The sequence below is a fragment of the Lepidochelys kempii genome, chromosome 5, assembly GCF_965140285.1.
Source record: "Lepidochelys kempii isolate rLepKem1 chromosome 5, rLepKem1.hap1, whole genome shotgun sequence".
In the NCBI taxonomy this organism is placed as follows: domain Eukaryota; kingdom Metazoa; phylum Chordata; order Testudines; family Cheloniidae; genus Lepidochelys; species Lepidochelys kempii.
In genome coordinates this window covers 52,119,179-52,146,527 of record NC_136384.1, presented here as the reverse complement: position 1 = coordinate 52,146,527, position 27,349 = coordinate 52,119,179, and the positions used below count along the sequence as shown (strand labels likewise).

At 41.2% G+C, this 27,349-nt stretch overlaps 1 protein-coding gene across 7 annotated transcripts in view; it reads left to right on the top strand.

The window, feature by feature from the left end:
- The window catches only part of SSBP2 (single stranded DNA binding protein 2), a 273,547-nt gene that overhangs the window by 221,137 nt on the left and 25,061 nt on the right, over positions 1 to 27,349 (top strand). For all 7 annotated transcript variants that reach the window (XR_012158937.2, XM_073344389.2, XM_073344396.2 and 4 more), the window contains 6 exons: positions 4,355 to 4,403; positions 11,163 to 11,198; positions 20,358 to 20,412; positions 23,336 to 23,406; positions 24,673 to 24,751; positions 26,971 to 26,999. Coding sequence is in view for 6 of the 7 variants with exons in the window: in XM_073344389.2 (XP_073200490.1) it covers positions 4,355 to 4,403; positions 11,163 to 11,198; positions 20,358 to 20,412; positions 23,336 to 23,406; positions 24,673 to 24,751; positions 26,971 to 26,999 (319 nt within the window). In the remaining variant the exon portion in view is untranslated. The remainder of the gene's footprint in view (positions 1 to 4,354; positions 4,404 to 11,162; positions 11,199 to 20,357; positions 20,413 to 23,335; positions 23,407 to 24,672; positions 24,752 to 26,970; positions 27,000 to 27,349) is intronic.

Below are 27,349 nucleotides of genomic sequence, written 5' to 3'. Positions count from 1 at the left end.
TCCCGGTCCTTCTCTGTATTGGCAATACCTTCCAGCTTTGTGTCATCTGCAAACTTTATTAGCACATTTCTGCTTTTTGTGCCAAGGTCAGTGATAAAATGATTAAATAAGATTGGTCCCAAAACTAATCTCTGAGGAACTCCACTAGTAACCTCCTTCCAGTCTGACAGTTCACCTTTCAGTGTGACCTTTAACCAGTTCCTTATCCACCTTTCAGTTTTCATATTGACCCCCACCTATTCCAATTTAGCTAATAATTCTCCATGTGGAACCGTATCAAATGCCTTACTGAAATCGGAGTAAATTACATCTACTACGTTCCCTTTGTCTAAAAAATCTGTTACCTTCTCAAAGAAGGAGATCAGGTTGGTTTGACACAATCTAGCTTTTGTAAAGCCATGTTGTATTTTGTCCCAATTACCATTGACCTCAATGTCCTTAACTGCTTTCTTCTTCAAAATTTTTTCCAAGACCTTGCATACTACAGATGTCAAACTAACAGGCCTGTAGTTACCCAGATTGCTTTTTTTTTACCTTTCTTAAAAATAGGAACTATGTTAGCAATCCTCCAGTCACACGGTACAACCCCTGAGTTTACAGATTGATTAAAAATTCTTGCTAATCGGCTTGCCATTTCATGTGCCAGTTCCTTTAATATTCTTGGATGAAGATTATCCAGCCCCCCAATTTAGTCCCATTAAGCTGTTTGAGTTTGGCTTCTACCTCGGATGTGGTAATATCTACCTCCATGTCCTCATTCCCATTTGTTGTCCTACCATTATCCCTAAGCTCCTCATTAGCCTCATTAAAGACTGAGGCAAAGTATTTGTTTAGATATTGGGCCATGCCTAGATTATCCTTAACCTCCACTCCATCCTCATTGTCTCGTGGTCCCACTTCTTCTTTCTTTGTTTTCTTCTTATTTGTATGGCTATAGAACCTTTTACTATTGGTTTTAATTCCCTTTGCAAGGTCCAACTCTACATGGCTTTTGGCCTTTCTCACTTTATCCCTACATGTTCTGACCTCAATAAGGTAGCTTTCCTTGCTATCCCTCCCATCTTCCACTCCTTGTAGGCTTTCTGCTTTTTCTTAATCACCTCTCTGAGATGCTTGCTCATCCAGCTTGGTGTACAACTCCTGCCTATGATTTTTCCCCCTTTCTTGGGATGCAGGCTTCTGATAGTTTCTGCAACTTTGACTTGAAGTAATTCCAGGCCTCCTCCGCCTTTAGATCCACAAGTTTTTCACTCCAATCCACTTCCCTAACTAATTTCCTTAATTTTTTAAAGTTAGCCTTTTTGAAATAAAAAATCCTAGTCACAGATCTATTTTTGTTTATCCTTCCATTTAGTTTGAACTGAATTAGCTCATGATCGCTCGAACCAAGGTTGTCCCCTACAATCATTTCTTCTGGGGTCCTCACTGCTTACCAAAACCAAATCTAAAATGGCATCCTCTCTTGTCGGCTCGGCAACTACTTGGTGAAGGAATCCATCAGCTACCGCATCCAGGAAAATCTGAGCCCTATTATTATTACTAGCACTTGTCCTACAGTCTATATTTGGGAAGTTAAAGTCTCCCATGATCAACAATTACCATTAGTATTTACTTCTTTAAAAACATTAAAGAGGTCGCTATCCATATCCACATCGGATCTCGGCGGTCTATAGCACACCCCATGCACTATCCCAGGGCAGGCTTTAGTAGCTTTCTTCTCCAGTGTGATGTTTGCCCAGACAGACTCTGTCTTATCCATTCCATCACTTCTTATTTCTTTACAGTCTACCTCATCATAGATATACAATGCTACTCCACCACCTTTGCCTTTATTTCTGTCTTTCCTAAACAGCACATACCCTTCAATACCCGTATTCCAGTCATGACTACTATTCCACCATGTTTCTGTTATCCCTTCTTTCTGTTCTATTTCACTTCTTGCACCAGTAGCTCTAGTTCCTCCCCGTTTTGTTACCTAGGCTCCTCGCATTAGTGTACAAACATCTTAATTTGGGCCATTTGGCTTCACTCACATTCTTTACCCGATTGGGCACATACATTCTACTGCCAATATTACCTATTAGATTGGTATGTACACTGCCCTTCCGCCTTATGTCCATTCTCCTAACCACGGCTGTATCCTTTCTTACTTCGTTTTCTTCCCTCTCAAAGAGAATAACTAGCGTGGAGGTTACCTGGACATCTCCCAACCATCTCCCCCGAATTCCTAGTTTAAAGCTCTCTTGATCGGTTATGCCATCCTCCATCCTAGAAGTCTATTTCCCTCCCTACTCAGGTGCAGTCCATCCTAAGAGAACAGTTCTCTGTCCATGAATGCTTCCCAGTGGCCATACATCCCAAAACCCTCCTTATAGCACCACTGCCTGAGCCATCTGTTGAGCATCATAATCTTGTCACATCTTTTTTTGCCCTTCTCTAGGAACAGGCAGAATCCCACTGAAGATCACCTGAGCCTCGATTTCCTTTAGCGTCTTCCCCAGCCTGGCATAGTCTCCCTTGATATGTTCCAGCGAGAATCTAGCCATATCATTTGTTCCCACGTGAAGGATAATCAATGGATTCTTTCCCGCTCCCGTTAGGATCCTCTTCAGCCTCAGGTCCGCATCCCGTATCTTAGCACCCAGCAGACAGCACACCCTTCTGTTCTCTGGATCAGCTCTTGTTACAGGCCTGTCTATTCTTCTCAGCAATGAGTCCCCAATCACGTAGACCTGCCCTTTCCTGGCGATGGTGCAATTCTCCAGTCTATCCCCTGTTCCATCTGGCCCCAAGTCCTCTCGATTCCTATTGTCCCCTGTAATCCTCTGCAACCCATCCCGTATCCTCCTGGGACTCATATGTGTTGTTATTTCCATTGACTCTTGCCCTCTTCCAATAGGACTATCTGCTCTTCTCTTTTTCCTTGCCCTCTCACCTTCAGTGACCATCTGCTGTGCCCCTTCTTCATTTTCCAACTCCGCAAACCTGTTCCTGAGCTCTATTTCTCCTTCACTGCCCTGTCTTCTTCTCTGCCTGGTTCTCCTAGTCACATGCTTCCACTGTCCACTTTCCTCACCCAGCAGTATCCCCTCAGAGTTCTTTGGTCCTGCTTCCATCTGCAAGTCTGAGCTTTTCCCTTCAGCCTCCTCATGTCTTTGTTCCATCATCCACTTGAACCCCCTTCTAAACTCAGCCAGGGTCTCCACCTGCATCTCCAATCCTAGGATCTTCTCTTCCATCAGCTCTATCAGGCGGCACTTCATGCAGGCAAAATTCTTTTCAGGTACCCCCTCGAGGATCATGTACATGCCACAGCTTCTACATCCAGTCATCTTCATTGTCTTCCACTACTTGGGTCACGACCACTGCTGCCTCTGTGTCTGTCATAGCCTTCTCACCTAAGTCCTGTTAGTCTGGGACTCAGTTTAGGAAGAAATTTAAGCCTGTATACAACTTGCATGCTTAGTTAAGTACATGTTTTAGTACCTTTCTATTGGGCCATACTGTAGGTAGACATTCACCACATATGTAGTACTGGCTCCAAATTTGTATTATGGTGTCAATAACCAGAATACAACTAAAAATACTCCTTATGAGGAATCAATTGTCTTGAATCTTATCAATAGCACATTTTACTGTCTTTTTAATATTACTATTCCATAATAATTCAATTAACCCATATAATGCTGTGTTTATATAACATTGGGCCAAGTGCTGCCCTGTGCAGGAAAAAAACTATATAGGGGCACAAACTTACATTTTCTTTCAAGTCACGCTGCTGGGGGCGTGGGATTTGCCATCCTGCAGAATACACAGGAGGGTTGGATCCCTAATTTGCAGGTATCTATGATCTGTGAAAAACTCCAGTGTCTCCCACACTGCTTTCTATACCCCTGGGATCAAAGCTCTGAAGGAATTGTTGTCATGTAGTTCCTAGCAGATGGTGTCTTGAAAAGTACAGAAGTCCACAATATATGATTTAGCCACTGAGATATGTCTAGATATAACTGGTGAGCTTGTGGTGACAGACATAATCTTTTAAGAATAATTTTGTATAGTATCTGGTAAACTGTTTAAATGCTAGTGGTAGTTTAGCTATGATCTTGTATTAGTTTAACACTAAAACAAGGTATACTTGTAGTTTATAATCACACTTTACTGCAGTGAAAAATGATGATGCTACCAGAAGAGGCCAGCAAAAGATAGCAGTTTTTAAAAAAGCATATTCTACACTGGGAACAGATTGTGTTCATGTTACACCATAGAGCTGCTGACCTTTAGATTCTTGGTAGCAGAGTTGACCAGAAACCAAACTTTGTTTGGTTAAATCCTCATCTGTCATTTTATATTCTAGGGGTCCAGGAGGTGGTAGACCGTGGCCAAACCCAACGAATGCCAATTCTGTAAGTAAATATTCAAGTGTGTTGGACAGTATCCTATGTTTGAGGAGTTATTCCTCCTTAATATGCCCATGTACAGAAAAAAAACCTATATTCAGCAAATAGAATAGTGCAGGCCATATTTTGTTGCCCTCTGTACTATTTTTTTCCAACCCTAATGCATGGGTTCTCCAGCTTTTTTTGCAGCATGGACCACATCTTAATAGAGAGCTTGTAGTAGACCACCTTTCCTCCCACTCATGATTGTGCAGACCATCTGCTCTCCTGTTCATAATCACATAACAGCTCTGAGGCAACTACAGCAAATTGCCCAAAGGAAAAATTAACATTAGCATAGTATTTAATATATTTTTAGCTTTTTCAGTGCAATATAACACAATAGAATAGGAGTCAGCACCATCTGACTAACCAGCTCTACATAGACCACAGTTTGATAAGATGTGCTCTAATGTATCGTCTGATGGCTTATATGTGGAAAAAACATACTAATTTCTGTACCACTCAAATCATAAAATCATAGTGTAATTTCTCAAAACATGATCCATTTGATAGCTTGAACAATTTAATTTTGGCCTTCATGAAAAGTAATACACTCTCCAAATTAATAGGCTGCAACAGCTACAAAATGAGGTTGTTCTATAGCTGCTTAGGACAAGAACAGTTTGGTAATGCCCACCCTCCATGACTTGTCCTGGCTGCTAGCCCGACAGAAACTTCAAGTTCAAGGGGTTAGTTTTAGAAAGCACAGTGAAACTCTTCATAATCTGTACCCAAAGTACTTGAGTGAACACGTATCATCATATATCCCTACTTTGTATTTACAGTAGGCTAGGGTGCATCTGCTGTTACTAGACCCTATTTCTGGCTGTCCCTAGGACATAGTGTATCAAGTTTATCCTTGATTGGGATTTATTTATGTATTTATTGGTGGGTAGGAAGAGGAGTGTTTCCTATGTTCTTTTGTGATTTTTTGTTTTGTTTTGTATTTGCTATCCTCTTGTATATTCCTTTTCTATGTAGGAATTGATCCTTGTAGTTTGACAGTATGGCTTCTGTGTGGTTTGCCATTGTGCCAGATCTTTGGGTTCAGATTGGCTGTATATTTGGGTAAATTATTTCCTCATTTTGACTTTAGTGGTGTTTACTGATTATTGTACATGTAATGCAATAAATGTTTAAAATACATTTATCAAAGTCACAGGGGAGTTAGGTGCCCAACTTTCATTGGGCGTTGGGTGCTTAACTCTCCTTCTTTATTTGAAAATCTCCCCCTACATATTTTCTCTCTCTCTGTATTATGCTTACCTGTCATATAATTCAGAGGTACAGCTCAGTTTACAGTAATATTAACTTTGTGGAATGTGGATCATGATACGCTAATGTCAAATCTATACACACACCCAAAATAAAAAGTACACAAAATCTATGGCACTGTGAACTTGAGCCTGGCAGTTTTTCATAATAATAATAATGTACAAAAAGAAAAAGAGCTCAATGTTGCATGACTGAGTTACAAATAAGTAAATGTAGGCTTTAACTTGCATTTTCCCAGCTTTTAGTGTGACAGCCTTAATATTCTTTTTTTGTTTTAAATGTCTTGATTGTTTTTAAATAAGGTAGAGAAGATTATTCTGCTATGGAATTTTATGTTTATTAAATTCAATATGCAAGTACATGCTAGAAACCAGATATAGACCATGATTCATGAAAACACTTAAGTACATAAGCAAGTCATTGAAATTTAAGCACATGCACAAGTGCTTTCTTGAATATGGATATTTTCCTGAATTGTGATCTTTGGCATTGACTTAAAATATGCATTATCTACCTGATCAGAATGAAATCAGGGAAATAGTTATAGTATGTAGACAGAATTTTAAAACCCACTAAATAGAAATTAGTCCTTTTAAACTATTGTAATCTGATATGAAAGTACACATCTAGGACAAGCCCTATGCATATTTTAGTTACTAATCTTTAATTAAAGGTAAACAGATTTGTTGACATTTTCTTTTATAAGCAGGAAAAAGGGGGTGGCAGAGCATACAAGACAAGAGTATACAGTTGAAGTAGTTCAGATTATGGTTTGCCTTAAACCTACAGTATATGCTGATTTTATAAAAAGTTATATCAGTGATTGTTTTAACTGAGTTTATGCCACCTGCTCTATATTTCATCAAATAGTTTAGTTGTTAGCCTTATAGATGTAGCTCCACAGGTCTTTCCATTTAAAACATACCTACCAGAAAAACATGCCCTCTCCCCCCCCTCCCACCCCCACCCAAAAAAAAAAAAAGAATTCAGAGAAATGGAAAGACTTGATTGCTATATACATTTTTGAAAAATATACTAAATAGAAACAAGGCATTGCCCCATACATGAGGCTCATGGCAATTCCATAGCTGAGCCTGTAGTGAAGTCAGGGACCTTCTCTCTTAACCATTATGTTTATTCAGATTTTGTAATAGATTTTTAATTGTTAGAGATGGGGAGGAGGGGAAGAGTAGTTTTAAAAGAAGGCCATAATGCATATCTCCTCTTTGCCTCCCAATGAACTGATGTTAAAGGAGAGCTTAAGGGAGTCTGAGACAGTGCAGGAGCAGGGGAAACAATAAGTTTATGGAGGGGATGGTATGATGGGATAGCCTAATTTTGGCAATTAATTGATCTTTGACTACTAGCAGTAAATATGCCCAATGGCCTGTGATGGGACACTAGATAGGGTGGGATCTGAGTTACTACAGAGAATTCTTTCTTAAGTGTCTGGGTGGTGAGCCTTGCCCGCATGCTCAGGGTTTAGCTGATCGCCATATTTGGGGTCGGGAAGGAATTTTCCTCCAGGGCAGATTGGCAGAGGCCCTGGGGGTTTTTCGCCTTCCTCTGCAGCATGGGGCATGGGTCACTTGCTGGAGGATTCTCTGCACCTTGAAGTCTTTAAACCACGATTTGAGGACTTCAGTAGTTCAGACATAGGTCGGGGGTTTGTTACAGGAGTTGGTTGGTGAGATTCTGTGGCCTGCATTGTGCAGGAGGTCAGACTAGACGATCATAATAGTCTCTTCTGACCTTAAAGTCTATGATTCTATGAAATGTAGAACAAGATGCATGCTGAACATTACCACTTGCTCAGTTGTTTGCCACTGTTGCATCTGATTCCCCGTGTTTGTCAACTCAATGTCTGTTTAGATTGTAAGTTCCCCAGAACAGAGACCTTGATCTAAACTCTCTTTTAAAATGTGGCTCCTCTGCTATTCCAGTAACATAAAGGTGGCCCATGCAGAACACACCTGACATAGTGAGTGGCTGAGCTGTCTATGTACTTATAGCCTTCATTACTGTGGTAACTGAACACCTCACTTGTAGTAAAGAGTTTTTATCCTCACAATATCCCTGTGATGTAGAGAAGTATCATCCCCATTTTACAAATGGGGAACTGATGCACAGAGTAGATTAACTGATTTACTCAAGGTCACACAGGAAGTCTTTGGCTGACCTAGGAATTGAACGCAGATCTCTTTAGGCTTACTTAGGCCAATACCTTTTGCACTACGATCGGGGGTGCTCAAACTTCATTGCACTGCAACCCCCTTCTGACAACAAAATTACAACATGACCCCGGGAGCTGGAGGGGTGTAAAAGCCCAAGCCCCGCTCACCCAGGTGATGGGAGAGGAGGCCAGAGCCCAAGCCCCACCGCCCCTGGTGCGGGTAGAGCTTGGGCTTCAGCTTCAGCCCTGGGTCCCAGCAAGTCTAATGCTGGCCCTGGTGACCCCATTAAAATGGGGTTGTGACCCACTATGGGGTCCCGACCCACAGTTTTAGAACCGCTGCTACATTATCTATCCTCCTCTGACCCTATAGCAGGGGTGGGCAAACTTTTTGGCCTGAGGGCCACATCTGGGTGGGGAAATTGCTTGCAGGGCCAGGGCAGAGGGTTGCGGTGGGAGGGGGTGTGGTGTGCAGGAAGGGACTCAGGGAAAGGGGTTGGGGCAGAGCAGGGGTGCAAGGTGTATGGGGGGCTCAGGGAAGGGGGTTAGGGCACAGGAGAGGTGTGGAGTGCACGAGGGGGCTTAGGTCAGGGGGTTGAGGTATAGGAGGGGTGCAGGGTGCAGGAAGGGGCTCAGGGCAGGAGGTTGAGGTGCAGGAGGGGTGTGGGATGTAGCAGGGGGCTCAGGGCAGGGAATTGGGGTGCAGGAGGGGTACGGGGTGCAGGAAGGGGCTCAGGGCAGGGGGTTGGGTGCAGGAGGGGTGTGGGATGTGGCAGGGGGCTCAGGGCAGGGAATTGGGGTGCAGGAAGGGTGTGGGGTGCAGCAGGGTGCTCCGGGCAGGGAGTTGGGGTGCAGGGTGCAGGAGGGGTTCAGGCTTCGGCCCGGCTCCGCTTACCTAGAGCAGCTCCAGGGTGGCAGCGGCTTGCACCAGGGCCAGGGCAGGCTCCCTGCATGCCTGTCTCCCAGCCCTGGCACTGCACCACTCCAGGAAGTGGCCGGCACCACATCGCTGCGGTTCCTGGGGATGGGGGCACAGAGGGCTCTGCATGTTTCCCTCACCTGTGGGTACCTCCCCTGAAGCTCCCATTGGCCACGGTACCCCGTTCCTGGCCAATGGGAGCTTTGCGGGAGGTACCCACACGCAAGAGCAGCATATGGAGCTCTCTGCCCCCCCATCCCCACCCCCAGGGGTTGCAGGGATGTGGTGTGGCTGCTTCCAGGAACGGCACAGAGCCTGCGGCGGTGGCAATTCTGCTGGCCGGATCCAGCCCGTGGGCTGTAGTTTGCCCACCCCTGCCCTATAGTCAGCCTCAGGGCTGGCCCTAGATGTTTTTGCTGGCCTGGGTAGAAATCATTTACAGCACCTCCCTTGGAGCAGCCAAGCTTAAAAACCTCCAAAATTCAGCTGGGTCTATGCTATTCCTTCCTGCCCCTTGCACAGAAGATTTGTCAGGGAATGGCCAGTGTAGGAAGGAAGGAAACAGGGTGGGATTTCTGGAGCATAGTGCACTCTGGCTCTTTTATGCCAGCATAATAATGTATAGATTTCAGACAATAAGCCATATTGCAATGTGGAAATCTCACAAAGTAAGTGCTGGTAGACCTTTTACTTGGGATATTAAAAGCTAGATTGAACTAACACTAGAAATTATACTGTAAGGATCCGATGAAGTGAGCTGTAGCTCACAAAAGCTTATGCTCAAATAAATTGGTTAGTCTCTAAGGTGCCACAAGTACTCCTTTTCTTTTTGCGAATACAGACTAACACGGCTGTTACTCTGAAAACTGTAAGGATTAATTCTGCTTTGATGGGGAGATGGACAGGAAGGTGCATAATAGATTTTTGCATCTCTCACTTCTAATATTCTGTAATGATTCCCATAAAATTAAGTCTATCTTAATTTTTTTCAATTTCTCATACATTCTGAAGGAAGTCCATCCTTCACAGATTAGATGCCAAGAGGCAGTTCACATCTTCAATGTGTGAGAGTTTCAGAACATCACAATGTGGGTTCTGAGGATAAATGCAATGGGTTTAAAATAACGTTTTTTCCATTTAATAGTGGGGTGTTTTTCAGTGGCCAGCTGAATCATGAGTGGGAAAGATGTGGACCAGACTATGAAAATGTTTGACAACTCCTGCCTTAGATACATTTATAAAATATTATCTGTCATCTGCAGTCAGATAAGAAACTTCTTTTGGCAAAGTGATTTTCCAGTTTCTTAATTCTCAGCTCAACTTCCTGAGCTGTTACTCTCCAGTATCCTATAGAGAAGATCTATAGAAGTTATTTAATGAAGAGGAAAACTGTATTACTTGCCAGCAGCTGGAGTTCTCAAATCTCCACAAATTGAATTTAATGTTCAACTGGGACACTGACTCTTTAAAAAGAAAGTTGTTTCCTCAAGCATGTAGAAAGAATACCATCAGTGTCCCTTGAGATCAAAGAGAGTGTCATCTTGTAGTTCTTGATTCAGTTAAAGACTTAATCACATGTTTAAGTCCATCACTGTTCCCTTTCTTAAGTCCCATCGACTTAAAGTTAAGCACATGCTTAATGCTGTCCTGAATTGGGCTAATACTCATATAACCTCACTACTAACCTTTTGCCACAAGTTAATGGATCTTTATATTGGATTATTGTGGTTCCTGCAGATGAAGCCTGAAGACGATACTGGTGGGTGCAAGTAACATAACTTGTACCACAGGTTGCAACCTACCTTTTTAAAAAGTAACAATGGCTTCTCAGCATTCACACATCATAGAATGTGGATCTAAAGGGGCTAGTGATTAAGACCCTGATATTGCAGACACTCAAGCATGTATATTACTCAGTCATATTGACTTCTATAGGGTTACTCAGGTGAGCAGAGTTACACACATGCTTAAGTGTTTTGCAGGATTAGGGCCTGAGAAGGCACCAATGTCTTGACTGCAACCTGATTATTTACCGTGCAAGACACAACAAATATATTACTATGTAGGAGTTGAGAAACAGCAATCTTAAATTGGAATATTAAGTATCTTTTATTTAATTCTCTTTGACTGTGACTCTGTACTGCTCTTTTCACTATAGAGTAACCTTACAGTGAGATGTTTCCTAGACAGCATTATGTTTAAGATCAGTATTTTCTCCCTATCCTCTGCCTGTTCTCTAAAAATTAATTTTAAAAATGTGCTTCAAAATAAGATCCTCAATACATTTTGGTATGGAGTGCATTTCTCCATCTTAATGGAAAATAAATATATTATTTTGTTTTGCTTTATATTCTAGATACCGTACTCTTCAGCATCTCCTGGGAATTATGTAGTAAGTACCCTTGTGTGTGTTTGCTCATTAGAATTGATGTTACATGTTATTTAGGCACAGAAATAGTCGTCCAGATGTTAAGAAGAACCCTTGTGTATTGGTTGAGAAGTGAACATCTGATCCGTGTTTAGTTGTTTTGTCTGCCATCTACAGCACATATGTTGGTGTTCATTACTAGAACAGTTATCAGTCTGGTCAAAATTGCCTTGAGTGCTGTGGTTTACTTCAGCATATGTTTCTGTAACCAATGCAATACTTCAATACTTCAATATAAAAGGAGAAAAAAACTGCCTTTTCTTGGTGACAAACAATAATGTGCTTGAATTTTTGAAGCTCTGCAGAAAAAATTTCATTGGAAGAACTAGAAAAGCTTAAACCTCCCAAAAGATATGTAGCACATCACTTAAAAAGACACTCACAGCTAATGTTTTATGGGACATTTTTACTCTCTGTTGCTTATAATTACCTCCTGAAGGCCTGAAAACTCTCTTTTTTTCAACAACTACCTGAGTGCTACCCTGTCAGCTGCTGGGTCCCGGTCACTGAGAGCTACAAGGGGTAAAACAACCACTATCTTATACTCCTCAAGGTCCTAGTCACTGAAAGCTTTGGGGGATGAGAAGTCTATATCTGTACTTGTGGAACTGATAGCCTTGCACTCAAAGCTGACAAGTACCATCAAGAGGAGCATAACCATTAGATCGCCGTTAAAGACATCTCAGTCCCTGTAGACCTTAGACTCCAGAATGGGTGTTACTGAGGCTCCAAGTGCGTCCTGTACCATAGAGGTGTCTAAGAGCCATGCCTCTTCCAAACAAGACCCAGTACTGAAGACTTTCTCTGTTACAGGTCACAACCATATTAGCAGACATTCTACGATGAAGAGATCAGCACCATCTGGCTCTCTGGTGTCCTCGGTACCTGCTTCGATACCCTGGTCTGCATCTCCTGAATAAATGTTTGTGTAGGCTCACCTTATGGCACATACTTGCCAGATATCCACCTTGGTACTGATATCAACCTCCATCATTCCTCTGGTACCACAGGAGTTCTGGTACTCAAGAGACCTCTTTGTACCTAATGAACCAGAGTCTTCTCTACGGTCTGCTTCTGCTCATCCTTCAGTACCAGGATCCTCTGGGTCACTGAAGGCACTTTTCTCATCAAGACTTCCCTGATTCCCTGACTTCTACCATCCAGGGAGAGCACTTATCACCTCCCATGAAATATATTGAAGGATATTCTGACTCTGACTCCGAACTCTGTATTCAGGAATCTCTTGTTTATTCAATGGGTCATTATTCTTCTCCATATGTGGAGAGAAGGGAGGAGAGGCGACCTTGACCTCCAGCCGCCTGAGGTGACCAACAGTGGCTACCTCTTCCTCCCATATCTTATAGTCCATCTCATTGGCGTTATTGGGATCCATGGGCCCCGTACTGTCAACAACATCTGACGGGGGAAGGGGAAAGTTCACTCTGCAGTGAGCATAGAAACTTTTGCTCTTCCTTACCTTCACTTCCTCCTACACTTGAAGAACAAGAGGTAAGGGCTGATAAGGAAGTAAAACCTCATACGAATATTTCATTGTCATCATTAGATGAGGCTGTAATGTTTCCACCACCTTCCATAGCACATGACATTAAACAATTCCAGGACTTGAGGAAGTGAATTGTGGATAGGCTTCAGAATTCTTGTGAAGAAGTCCAGGGCCCCCATCATAAACTCCTGAACATTTTACACATTTCAGCTTAGGCATGCATGCCACTCCCAGTTAATGAGACTCTTTAGAGCCAGACAGGGCCATCTGGCAGACTTCGGCTGTGGCACCTCCAATTTGCAAATGTGCTGACAGGAAATGCTATGTCCCAGAGGAGAATTCAGAATTTTTATTTTCACCTCCCTCACTGAATTCCTTAGTTGTGGATGCAGTTAATGAGTGCAGGAGGCAACACAACACAAAAACTATCCCATAAAATAAAGACCAGAAGAGATCTATACTCCTGTAAATAAGAAAAATATAGCAGGTCTCAAACAGTCCAGAGGTCATGCCCAGCCCATTTTTCTGGTTTCTGTAGAACTCCTGAACCACAAGCTGAGACCGAGGTAGTCAAAGAAGAAAACATCTACTACAACCACTACATCGCAGCCACCAGCGTTGTCCAAGTGTCAGTTTTGATGAGTCTAAACCACCCATTTCACACAAATCTGCTGCTGCACTAACCAACCCTCTTCCCTGCCATTGGATTCTGCCTCTCCCATCTTCAAGCCGCCTGTGAGACAATAACATTCAACAAATGGATTTTGAAGGTTGTAATTCCTATTCCATCCGTTTCACCTCCATCTGTCCCTCCAACCCTCTTCCCTGTTCCTTTTCAGGGACCCATCTGACGATCAGTTGCTGAATCAGCAGGTTCATAGAATCATAAACTATCAGGATTGGAAGGGACCTCAGGAGGTCATCTAATCCAACCCCCGGCTCAATACGGGACCAATCCCCAGCTAAATCATCACAGCCAGGGCTTTGTCAACCCTGAGATTAAAAACCTCTAAGGAAGGAGATTCCACCACCTCCCTAGGTAACCCATTCCAGTGCTTCACCACCCTTCTAGTGAAAAAGTTTTTCCTAACATCCAACCTAAATCTCCTCCACTGCAACTTGAGACCATTACTCCTTGTTCTGTCGTCTGGTACCACTGAGAACAGTTGAGATCCATCCTCTTTGGAACCCCCTTTCGGGTAGTTGAAAGCAGCTATCAAATCCCCCTTCATTCTTTTCTTCCGCAGACTAAATAATCCCAGTTCCCTCAGCACAGTCATGTGCTCCAGCCCCCTAATCATTTTTGTTGCCCTCCACTGGACTCTTTCCAATTTTTCCACATCCTTCTTGTAGTGTGGGGCCCCAAACTGGACACCGTACTCCAGATGAGGCCTCACCAATGTCGAATAGAATGGTCACGTCCCTCGATCTGCTGGCAATGCCCCTACTTATACAGACCAAAACGCCGTTAGCCTTCTTGGCAAGAAGGGCACACTGTTGACTCATATCCAGCTTCTCATCCACTGTAACCCCTAGGTCCTTTTCTGCAGAACTGCTGCCTAGCCATTCGGTCCCTAGTCTGTAGGAGTGCATGGCATTCTTCCGTCCTAAGTGCGCTTGTCCTTGTTGAACCTCATCAGATTTCTTTTGGCCCAATCCTCCAATTTGTCTAGGTCACTCTGGACCCTATCCCTACTCTCCAGTGTATCTACCTCTCCCCCCAGCTTAGTGTGATCTGCAAACTTGCTGAGGGTGCAATCAATCCATCCCATCATCTGGATCATTAATGAAGATATTGAACAAAACCGGCCCCAGGACCGACCCTTGGGGCACTCTGCTTGATACCAGCTGCCAACTAGACATGGAGCCATTGATCACTACCCATTGAGCCTGATGATCTAGCCAGCTTTCTATCCACCTTATAGTTCATTCATCCAGCCCATACTTCTTTAACTTGCTGGCAAGAATACTGTGGGAGACCGTATAAAAAGCTTTGCTAAAGTCAAGGAGTAACACATCCACTGTTTTCCCCTCATCCACAGAGCTAGTTATCTCATCATAGAAGGCAATTAGGTTAGTCAGGCCTGACTTACTCTTGGTGAATCCATGCTGACTGTTCCTAATCACTTTCCTCTCCTCTAAGTGCTTCAGAATTGATTCCTTGAGGACCTGCTCCATGATGTTGCCTCTCTCCTACGTTTAGGGGCCATAGAACCAATTTCACTTTAGCACCAGGAAAAAGGGTTCTTCTACTCCAAGTAATTTCTGGTCCCCCCAAAAAATGGGGGATGGAAACCAATATTATATTTTAGGTATTTCAACAACTATATGAAACAACAGAAATTCAGGATGGTGACTCTTGCAGCTATAATTCCTTTTCTAGATTCTGGGGATTGGTTTGTGACACTCTATCTTCAAGACATGTATTTCCATATTGTGATTCACCTCTCTCACAAGTGGTTTCTTCCATTTACAGTCAGTCACAAACATTTTCAATACACTTTCAGCCTCTCCTCTGCCCCAAGGTATTCTCAAAGGTGATGAAAGTCAGAGCCATTCACCAATGTCCTCTAGGCATTATTGTCTTCCCTTATCTCAATGAGTGGTTACTCCAGGGCCAATCCAATCAGGAGGTCCTATCAACACTATAGACGATATGTTCCTTGTTTCACACCTGAGGTATCCAGATCAATCTTGTAAAGTCCTTTTTGATCCTGGTTCAACAGATCGATTTCATAGGAGCCTCTCCAGATGCCATGATAGCCAGGGCTTACCTACCTGTGACAGGTTTGTGGTTCTGCAGACTCTTATTGCAAAGATTCAGTTAAGTCCTCACATTTTGGCAAGGAATTGTCTTCAGCTATTGGGCCATATGGTGGCATGCATATTTGTGAGCTAGCATGTCACATCCTGTCTCTACTGTCTCCAGTGGCAGAACTCAGTAGAAGAACCCATCCAAATTCTGTTTGGGAATCCCCTTCTTTCAACCCCCTCCAACCACCATTATCTGTTCAGGTATCCCTCTTGGGATGGGGAGTGTATCTTGGTCCTCACATCATCCAAGGCAGGTGTCTTCCCAAGAGAGTCATCTACATGTCAACATTCTGGAATTGAGGCAGTCAGGAATGCTAGCTCCCACTTTCTCCCACTGATCAAAGTCAATTCAGTCAAGATCGTGACAAACAATGTGGCCTGCATGTTCTACATCAATCGTCAGGTTGGGGCGTGTTCCCCCTCACTCTGTGCCGAAGCAGTAAAACTCTGGAGTTGGCGCATTACCAACCACATAGCTATCTTAGCTTCTTACCTCCACGGCATACAAAATGTTACTGCCAACCACCTAAGCAGACACTTTTCTCAGTTACAACTGGGAGTTGGATTCATGAGTCCTCCAGAGTATATTTCTAACCTGGGGACTTCCAGAGGTGGATCTTTTTGCTACTGCCACCAATGTAAAGTGTAAGAAGTTTTACTCTGGGCAAGACTTGATTCTGCATCTAGGATGTGTTCCCACCAGTGCCATTGATCTTGAAAGTTCTCAACAAGATCAAGCAGGACAAGGCCAAAATCCTTTTGACTGTACCAACTTGGCCAAGACAAGTTTGGTACCTTACCTGATTCAAGTCACATCTTGTCCGCTGCTGAGACTTCCTCTAGATTACCACCTGTTGTCTCGGGATGCTGGTTGGACACTTCACCCCAATTTGGACATTTTGTGACTTTAAGCATGGCTAGATGGTTCTTGGGGTTAGAGATTTCCTGCTCAACAGCAGTATAACAGGTTTTGTTAAATAACAGAAAAACTATTCTAGAAAAACTATTAGAAATACCTTCAGAAATGGAAGAGATTTCACCCATGGTGTGTCTGTCGACAAGTGCTTCCTATCTGTTCTTTTCTTTCCACCATTCTGGAATACCTGTTAGAATTAAAAAGATCAGTATGAGTTCTTCCAAGGTTCACTTGGTGACTAACAGCTTTTCACTCATCAGTGGAAGGTTTTTTGATTTTTGCTTACCCCATAATCTCAAGATTTGTTAAAGACCTGATGAGTCTTTATCCATAGGTTAGAAAGCCTGCCCCAGTATGGGATTAAAACCTAAAATGGCCTTATGACACACCCCTTTGAACCATTCGCTACATGTTTTCCACTCCACTTCTCCATGAAAACAGCTTTCTTGGAGGGCATCACTTCCACATGGAGAGTGAGAGAATGGGGGACTCTAATAGCAGATCCCCCCCTTTACAGTATTTTTCAAGGAAGAGATTTCAAAATGGCCACATCTCAAGTTCCTACCCAAAGTGTCCTCTGAGTTTCATCTTAACCAGACCATTCATTTACTGTTTCTCCCCAAAACCACATCATTTCAAACAGGAAGCTACTTTTCCATTCCTTAGATGTCAGAAGGGTGATAGATCTTTTATCTAGACTGGACCAAAGCATTTTGAAAGTCTCCCAGACTGTTTTGATTTAGGACAGATGTAAAAGTTCCACTATCTCCACCCAAAGGCTCTCAAGGTGAATCTCTGGATGTATAATTTCATTTTATGACTCCGCCAACATCTAACCTCCTTCTAGTGTGTTAGCCCATTCTACCATGTTACAGTCTATGTCTATGACATTACTCAAGGATGTTCCAGTTGCTGACATTTTCAGAGCTGAACTAGGGCTTCAGTACATACTTTTTCCAAGAACCATGCTTCGGTTCATACCTCTAGGTCAGATGTGGCAGTTGGCAGTGCAGTTCCGTCTTCAGTATTGGAGTCTCTTCTGAAGCTCCCACCATCCTGTTGGAATATTGTTTGGGAGTTATCTGAAATGGAGCACCCATACGGACATTACGTGAAGAAAGGGAGAGGTTACTCACCCTGTGCAGTAACTGGAGTTCTTTGAGGGTGTATGTCCCTGTGGATGCTGCACTACCTGCTCTCCTTCCCTTCTGCTTCGGAGTTTCCCTGGCGGGACTTTGTGGTAGGGAAGGAACTGAGGGCAGCTTGCCCGTGCAGCCCTAGATATTGTCACTGTGGGGCATGAGGATGTGTAGGGCTGAACGGGCACCACTACTGATGATCTTTTCTCAAAAGCATGGGGGGGCCCAAGCACACCTGACATGAAGCACCCATAGGAACACACATCTTGAAGAACTCCAGTTACTGTATGAGACGAATAACCTCTCCTTCTGGTGCGCACAGTTTTTTCCAAACACTTTGTATTTTTTGACTTTTTTAAAGGGTGTTGAAAAACTGGAGCGAGTGCACCAAAAAGCCTCAAAAATTATTTGAGGGCTGGAGAAAATTCCTTATAGTCAGAGACTTAATGAGTTCAGTTTGTTTAATTTATCGAAAAGAAGAGAGGTGACTTGATTACAATGTACCTTTATGGGAGAAAATACTGGGTACTGAAGGGCTTTTTAATTTAGCAGACAAAGGCATAAAAAGCAGCAGTGGCTGGAAGCTGAAACCAGATAAATTCATGTTTAAAAAATTGGGACACATTTTTAATAGTGAGGGTGATTAGCCATTGGAATGAACTACCAAGGGTCGTGGTAGATTCTCCATCAGTGTCAATTTTTAAATCAAGATTGGATATTTTTCTAAAAGTTACGCTCAAGGGAGGATTTTGGGAAAGTTCCAGGGCTTGCATCACGTAGATCAGACAAGATGATCACAGTGGTCTCTTCTGGCCAGTTAATCTACACAGGGATAACTGGATGAAATTGACTGGCCTCTGATACACAGGAGGTCATATTAGATGATCTAATGGTCCCTTATGGTCTAAACTCCATGAATCTATGACATCTTTAGTGGAACAAATCTTGTTAGTAGACACAGGAGGCACTCCATGGTCTTTCTCAATACACTACTGAGGGAGAAGTGCAGGATAGAGACTGGTAGTTGGTAGGTTACATTGCCAATCATTTAAGGGGTCAGAAGTGTATGTATGTGTATGTCTGTAGATTGGTGGTATTCAGGGACATATTATTATTGGATAACAGATTTGTGTTTAGAATAAAGTTATTTGTTAAGTTTATTCAGTAACTTGCAGCCAGCAGTATTAACCCACAAATATCTCAAGTATTTTATTTGTACCAGCTCAGAGGCAGGGGCAGCAATGACTAATGCAGCATTACTGACTTTGATTATAGCATACACCTGGAAATAGTGTTCATGAATGCATTGCTGCTGCTTCAGAGCCAGTAAATGGTGTGTTTTGTAGGGCACACAAAGATTTTTTTCAATTGTTCCAATTCCAAAACTTCCCCCTTCCTTCCAAAAATGTGTTGGTCATATTACAGCAAATCTCAGCAATGCCCCTTCAAGCAAACAGTTTCACACTTTGAAATCTCAGTATGCTCCATGACATGAAGTGAACAGAATGGATATTGAAACAAAATCATTCTTTTTTATAGCAATTGTTCTATTTTTAAATATTAATACAGACCTATGACAATGAAAACTGCCTTCTAGTAATAGCAATTTATAACATTTTTTATTATGGAAAATTTCTGGGTTAATTTTTTATTGTATATTAGAATATTTGAATCAAAACTGTAACCAGTCAAGTTTTCATTTTACTTCAAGATATTACTGTAGCTGCAAATGTGGTACACAAGAAATTATGGTGCTGATGAGCTAAAGAATTAAGTTGTTTTGCACAAAACAATAGGAGTAATTTTTTTAAAGAAAACAAAAAGAACAGCTTGTTTAATAACCAGTGCAGTTTGTTTAAATGGTTTGTTTTCACAGAAAAAATTGCAACACAGAAATACAGAAAATTAACAGAAAAAAAGAAAATAGACATTTCTTATTTTTAAATGGATTTAGCAAATACTAGATGAGCTCCCGTTCTCTTTTATCTGTAATGTAATAGCTATATATCTGCAGATCTGGACTCAGATTTACCAAGCTGATCTTGTGCTGACACTTTGTCATTAATCTCAAGTCATTTATCCTGAGTTATATGTGTACAAATATGAAAAAAGAGAATGTGTGATGTTTTATGAACTGAATTAAATTTATCAGGACCTGGATCTACCAAAGGTTGATCCACACATCTCACAGAAAGAGACTTCTTTCCAGTGGCTGGACTTCCATTGAACACCTCTTCTCCTCCCATGTGATCTCTGTACTGTGTGACAGCAGGCAGTAGCTTATTCTGCCAGTGTTGACACTACAGTTAGCAGCCTGCTGCATCACAGTCAGTGAGGAGAGAGCAATACCAGCTGGAAAACTGGCTATAGTAGAGGTGGGTTCAGAGAATCAGCTATGTATTAACAGCCCTGGACCCTGAACAAAGCATTGCTTCTGTACTCCAGTACTGGCAGACAGTAGCAGATTTGAGCAGTGGATCTTTCTGGATCCATGGATCTGCACATATTGGGATTCAGGGCTTGAGCCTGCAGATCCATGGCACTAGCTTTTGTCTGCCCTTGAGTAAATTCACTGGTTTACAAGAAAATAGATGATGAAGTACGTCTTTCTTTTGTTCTATGGAAATGTGTTCCTTTTCACCAAAACAACACACAACCTTTATGATGTGCTTTTGTCACTTGGATTATCTTCAATCTTTACAGTAATATTTTTTCTTTTATATTAACGGAATATTTTCTACCCTTTTTAGGGTCCTCCAGGGGGTGGAGGGCCACCAGGAACACCCATCATGCCTAGTCCTGCAGGTATCCAAATCTAATCAGAAAATTTAAAGACAATGTAAATAACATTCTGTGGGCAGGGGTGGGGTGTGGGGAGTAGGTAATATACAGATTCAGTATTCCAGTTCTTCCTGTGCCCATTTGCTACCAGTGCAGAATAATCCACATTATATATATTTCAGCAAGCAACAGCCAATAAAAAGCTCTCACTTTTGCACTCTTCTTCTCTCTCTCCCTTCCTCCTTCCCTCCTCAGACTTCCTCCTGCTTTGCTGGAGAGAGGCAATATGGTTGGTAATTTGATTTTACTGGCTCCTTCCAGGGCTCTCAAGACTATTTTTTTTGGTCTCCATTAGCAACAGGAAGGAAGAAGAGAGATAAAACGGAATGTGCATTGTTTCTGCTAGTGTTGTTCAGTGCACATTTGCCAGCAACTTTTATGTATCCTGTGAGACTGTCCCTGGAGTATCCTGCTTAAAGTGGGAGTTTAAAGGAGTGTCCCGTAGCTTCAGCTCAGCCAGCTAGCTCTGCATTAAGAAGAGTGGCAAGTGTTTCCCTACATCAAGGTTTTCCAAAGTTCCTGACGTGAACAAAGAATCGGAAGAGGTTGTGGAGGGTGGACACACACAAGACTTCCTCTCCTCCCATGGATAGCATTAGGGACCTGGTAAGCAGGAAGTGTTTGCCTCTGATCTGGGGTCCCGACTTAACCGATCTTCACTAGATCAGTCAGACTTCTTCTGGGAATCTTCCACTCCTAAGAAGCACATCTCCTTCTCATCCTCCTTTCATCAACCAAGAGGTCATTGATCGCCACTTCTAGAGACCTTTCCATCTCTGTGACACCTTACGTCGTCAGATCCACATATTCCTACCTCCCTGCCGTCATTACTTGCACGAAGGATAGGGAAGTCCTTTTTAAGAGACAGAAGCAGAGCTTCCCAACCCTTCCATGGAAGTTTTCCTGTACTGATGGAAAAACCTCATTAAATATGTGGCTAAAATTTTAAAAACACAATCTGTGATAGAAAAAAAGGAGGACTCCTCTCCTGTTCAATACTTAAGAAGATGACTAATGGGTGCTGGCAGTTAAATATTCAAATATCTCCTAATTTAAAAACAAGCTCCTCAAATAGCATGTACTTCTGAAAACATTCAACACAGCCGTAAATTGCCAGTGGCATATGTAAGTGGCCAATGTGGATCATGAACAAGCCTTTTGTTTTGATGGAGGAACAAGAAGCTGTGGTATAAAAATATTCAAGTAACAGCCACCAGGAAAGCTACCAAGGGAACTAATCTCTAAAAACAAAACCCTCCAACTGTTAGTGTCCCAATGGGCCAAACCACTGGTATGTGTTTAAGATAATAACTAACAGAAAATGGAGCCATGATTCCTTGAGGAGAGCCATGTTGTCTGTTTTCAGAAGGACCTGTTCTGAAAAACTTGTTTCTTAATGATAGCAGAAGAAGCCAAATAGGAATTTTTTTCAATCTCTCTCTCTCTCTGTCTCAGTCTCAGAGAGAGAGAGAGAGCGATTTTATGCCAGTCTGAATGCTTGGGTCTAGCTTCTCTCTTGTGATGGATGGAGGAGACAATACACTAGAATCTATTTAGTGATATTCCATGCATATAATGGGTTTATTATCTCACCAATGTTAGTTAATGCTTAGAAAGTTGAACCAAAGTAGTGAGGCTCTTGAGGGAAATATACGTTGGACTTGATTTTAACACCTTGGAGCAAGTATCAAACTTTCTAGCTTTAGCCCAGGATACATTCCTAATTCCAAGGCACTTCAGTCAGGCATGTGCTTTTCCTCCTTTCACTTTTCTATGTAAGTAGAGGTAATTCTGTTTCAAAGGACATGCACAGGGTCTCCCATTGCCCCCACTTTGTCTCAGAAAATGGTGAAGTTTCTGTGCTCTGTTAAGCTCAAAGCTCTCTGAGTCTTTTTTTACATTGTCTCTAGGGCAGAGAAAGGGGAGATTTTGTGGAGGAATTGTGGAACGCAGCTACTTGGCTGTCTCTCCGCTCTTTCTACAAACATCATAGATGTGATGTCATTCCATTGTTGGATGTGTCCTTTTGCAGATGTGTTCATCACTTGGTGATTCACAGAGACTAATTGTTTTTGTTGGATGGGATGCCCCTGACAAAGTGTTCTCAACTGCTGTTTTCCTGGGAAAATGTTCTCCCTATGTTGTCTCCCTGGCTACAGTCGTTTTTTGCCTTCTCCTCTCTGCAAAATGTCTGTGAGGAGTGCTTACCACTGGTGGCAAGGCAGGGTTCAAAACCAAGAATTTCTTACCTACTTATTATTTTCTGGGCCCTGGCTTCTATTCAACCCTTAGCTCAGACAAATAGTTCCATAGGTTTCATTATATTGTCTAGTTAGTTAAAATCTAGATTTTAGCTTTGGAAGTTTTCAAGCGTTAGGGAGAGAGAAGGAGACAGCATTTAGCTGGCTGACAGGCATGAAAATGAGAGCTTTTCATGGGCTGCTACTCACCTGAAATCTGCATGAGGAGGAGCTACCCATTGATCGGCCCTGGTGGAAACCAGAGCATATAAGTGTTTAGTAAGTGAGAAATTCTCCTTTCACAAAGACTGCAGAAAGTTAGTAAAGTAATCTGGAGGTTTTAGAAAAAGTGTTTTAGGAACTAAGTGGTTACAAATTTTTGATGATTTATAGACATGTTAACAATAATGCATAAACTCAGTCTAGAAGTAGTCACAGCAGCCATTTAGGGAGCATTGCAATTATTTCTTTTCATAGCTCTGCCATTTGGCTAAGAATAGAGATACAACGAAATCTTCCACTATATTGCCAATGTGTAACAGTGGCTTAGACATAGGAGAAATATTAACAGAATGATGAGAAAGTGCAGTAGGTGAGTAGTTTTATTTCAGGTCACATCTTGGTAATTAAAATAATATTTGTTTCAGATTCAACTAACTCTGGAGACAACATGTACACTTTAATGAATGCAGTACCACCTGGACCCAACAGATCTAATGTAAATATGAACCTATTATGTATTTTTCTGCAGTATGAAGCCCTGTTTGATTCATGCACTGGATCACCAGACCTTCATCTTATCTGAATCATGCTTATCTTCCCCATTTTGAGTGGGTACAAACAGTCCTTTAGCACCTTGAATACCTTGAAATTTGTGCATGTAAAAACTTTAAGCGGTGCATGTAAATCTGTTAGGTAGATGACTAAATTTGTCATCCTGGGGTATGCTGTTCTGGTCACAGTAGTACACCCTATCAGCTTCCATTAGTATGTGCAGAGCTTAAACTTTCATTACAAAAATATATTTTTACCTCTTAATAATGCAAAGAAAACTTCTGAATGTGACCCAGTCAATGATTTATTACCAACTCTATAGATGGATAAAATCAATAGCTTTCTGAAGGGTGAGATCTGCCTTGTTCATTTGAGTTGAGTGTTAAATATGAAGCTTAATGACAACCATTAAATATTAACTATGACACCACCGATTATTTTAGGCAAAACATCCAGCCATTCTGGAAGTGATGAAAACTTGGATTTTTGGAAAGAACTTTCTTCTCTTTCTATCCCTTATAGTTGTCCTCAATTTAGATGTCATTTATGCAAGCAGACCATGTAGTTAGAGGTCAATTTGAAAAAAGGCCACAAGAACTTAAGTAATGGTTTAATTGTAGTGCATTTATTGAAATTCATTGCATGTTTATCTACAAGTGCTGTAAATATCTGTGTTCTCAATTTGAAGACCCAGGTTTAATGATAAACTGTGAAATCCAAATGCTGAACTGGCAGAACTTTATATTGTTGCAGTGATAGTGCGCTGTAGTCTGCTGTGATGCTCAGCACAGGTAGGGTGGGATTTCCAGAAGTGGTCTGTGTTGGCCTAACTCTGCTCTCATTGAAGTCAATAGTGAAACTCCCATTAACTTCAACAGGAGTAGATTTTAGTCATCACTGAGCACTTTTGAAAAGTCCCAACCATAGTACTTAAGTAGGACGTAAGCGGTATATAGGCCACAGGCTAACTCTCTGCACAGACATGAATTCTCCAGGAGTGCAGAACACAGTAACTGAGGTAAAGGCTGGAAAAAAAGAAGTGAAAACCATGTAAGTGAAAATCACATAAAAATAATCCTCTCAGAGATAGACTATACAATTCAGTTTCTCCATTTCTATTTTTGTGCTTATTACTGTGTTTTATTAGATTATCTGCAATATATTCGTGCATTAATATAAATTTTAATATATTATCACGGTCCTTTTACAGTTTCCAATGGGCCCGGGGTCAGATGGACCTATGGGTGGTTTGGGTGGAATGGAATCACATCATATGAATGGATCTTTAGGTAAGGATAACAAATCTAGTGAATACTGATTTTAGAACTGTTTTTTATGACTAACTCCACAATAACCACAGCTCTAAATTGTATATAAAATCATTTGAAAATTAGAAATATTGTATCAACATCAATCAGAAGTTCAAAAATGCTTTATTTAATCTTATGTATCTGGTCTAATAAGGTGTCTTTTATAAATATTGTATATTAACAGAATATAATTTTTAAACCTGTTCGATAGTACACTATGTTAAACTAATGTGGAAGATGACAAAAGCTTTCTCCTCCCCAGTCCCACACAAAAGCACCAGTAATCAGAAGATGTCTTTATCACAAAGTGGTGCAGGTGCTTACATATTTATATATTTATATATCATATAAATAATATATGGAAACAATATACCACATCAATTGTTATCCACGTATTAAATTTTGAAACCAATTGTTAAATTATATTGATCATGCAGTTTTAACTGTCTCACTTGGACTCTACCCATTCATCCATCCTCGCAAGCATTACTTTTAATAGCTCATCCCCATGAAACAACTTCAAACAGCTTCTGTTTTTCATCAGCCTGCCGGAGAAATGTTTGAAATGTTTTCTTCTTTCTCTCCAAATGTGAACTTTCCTGCAAAATTACACCTGACATTACAGATATGATATTTTTCTGTATAGAAAAGCCATGTTAGGTAACTTTTAGAGGTCATTTAATATTTATTAGCTATATTTTTCTCTTTATAATATCAGTCTGGCCCAATGAACACATTATAAAAATTATGCAGGTAAGAAGTGAAGAAGAAATGGAAACAGTGTAGATTGCAGGGCATTGCAGACTGCAGACATGGAAATCCTACAAAGCTCCAAAGCTGTTCAGTCATCGAGAGGTCTGAAGAGCCACGGACTCTGCGTAGATTATAATTTCTGAAAAGTAGTGATATCTGGGGGAGTTAGGAGCCTTGTAGAATTATACAAAATTTGCAGTGGTTCAACCCCGACCCTTCCTCACAGACTTTCTGCCCTGCACTTCAGGTTATTCCAGAAGAAGTTAGCATAGTTCAGGCCTGAATCTAGACCAGAAACTGAAGATTGTTAGACAAGATGCATGGACGAATGAGAATGAGGAAGAGAGTGGAGAAGGCTATGGTAAAATGAGAAAAATGGATTTTAAGCTAAGGAAAGAATGCACCAAAACCTCTCTTAGCAGACTAACCCTGAGGAATAACAAATTCCCAGCAGTCTTTATGGAGCATGTCTCTGAACTTCCTAGATTACTTTGAATAAGGCTATTTTTGTGATTTTGCAGCAGACCTTTTATAAATATTTTTTGTAAAATGGCTTCATTTTTTAATTGAAAATAATGCACATTATTTCCAAGTCAATTAAAAACTAATTTTGAACGTCATCACAAACTTTTGCTGTAATGTATTGTAGCCTGACAATAGCTTCTTAGTTATAAAATTAATTACAATTGAAGTGATAGTGGAAGAACTTTATGTGCACTAAGCATATGATTAGTATTTTCATCAGTAAACATGATTGCATACATTCAGTGTTTAACAAATTAAGTATGACATATTTTCTACTATAATTTTTTTAATATACAACAGTAGTTCTTTTAGAGACTCTTGGTTGTCTAGAGTGCACTAAAAAGGTAGTTATTTTTTCCATGAGGAGCATTAGCTGTCTATAGACATGTTTACAGTTTCCTCTAGTTACAACAGTGTTAATATTGGGCTGCTACTTAGGCACTGCCATGGGAGAGGAGCAATGCAGAGCTGCATCTCCCAGGGGAGCTCCTTGAGCTTCCCAGTATGTAAGGGTGTCCCATCCTAAAGAATGCCAATGCAGAACACTTTAGAGTCCGGTGCTGTGACCTGTCCTCCTTCCTACCACTTTGCAGTGAGGTATATACCTTGGGCCACACAGAGAAAGCAGTGCCTGCCTTGCCCTGGAGCACAGGGACTGTGATTGCCTTTGGCAGAGAGGAGGCATCTTCCCACACAAACTGCAGGCACAACCATGCAAAAAGAACCTAACAGACTACTATAATGACTGAAGTATTTTCCTGAGAGAGACTAGTGGGAAGGGAAGAACTCAAACATAACTAACTATATGTTAGCTTATTGTTGCTATACTGTCTTTTCAAAGTGCAGAAAATGATAAACTCTTAGAGAATGCAGTTCAAAACTAATCTAAATAATTATTTATTTATTTATTTTAATTTAAGGCTCAGGAGACATGGACAGTATTTCCAAAGTGAGTATGTAATAAAATATATTTATTTTTAGCATTATAGCTATTATAGCATTTACTGTATTTAAATATCACTTAATTTGGGTTGTTAAAACTCTTTTTTTACATTTCTGATTGCAAATTAAATGTGTATTATGGGCCTTTCAACTCTTTCAGGCAGAATCAACATTAGTTGGAAGGTTAAAAGTAATCTTTATAGTCAATAGGGACTATTAAACCGATTCATTTATATATTTCCCTGAACATAATAATGGTCATTACTGCATGTGATTAATGTATATCCAAGTCATAAACTAATTAATTATCTTACATTGTTGCATATTGGTAAAACAAACTAATACTGTTTTAATAAT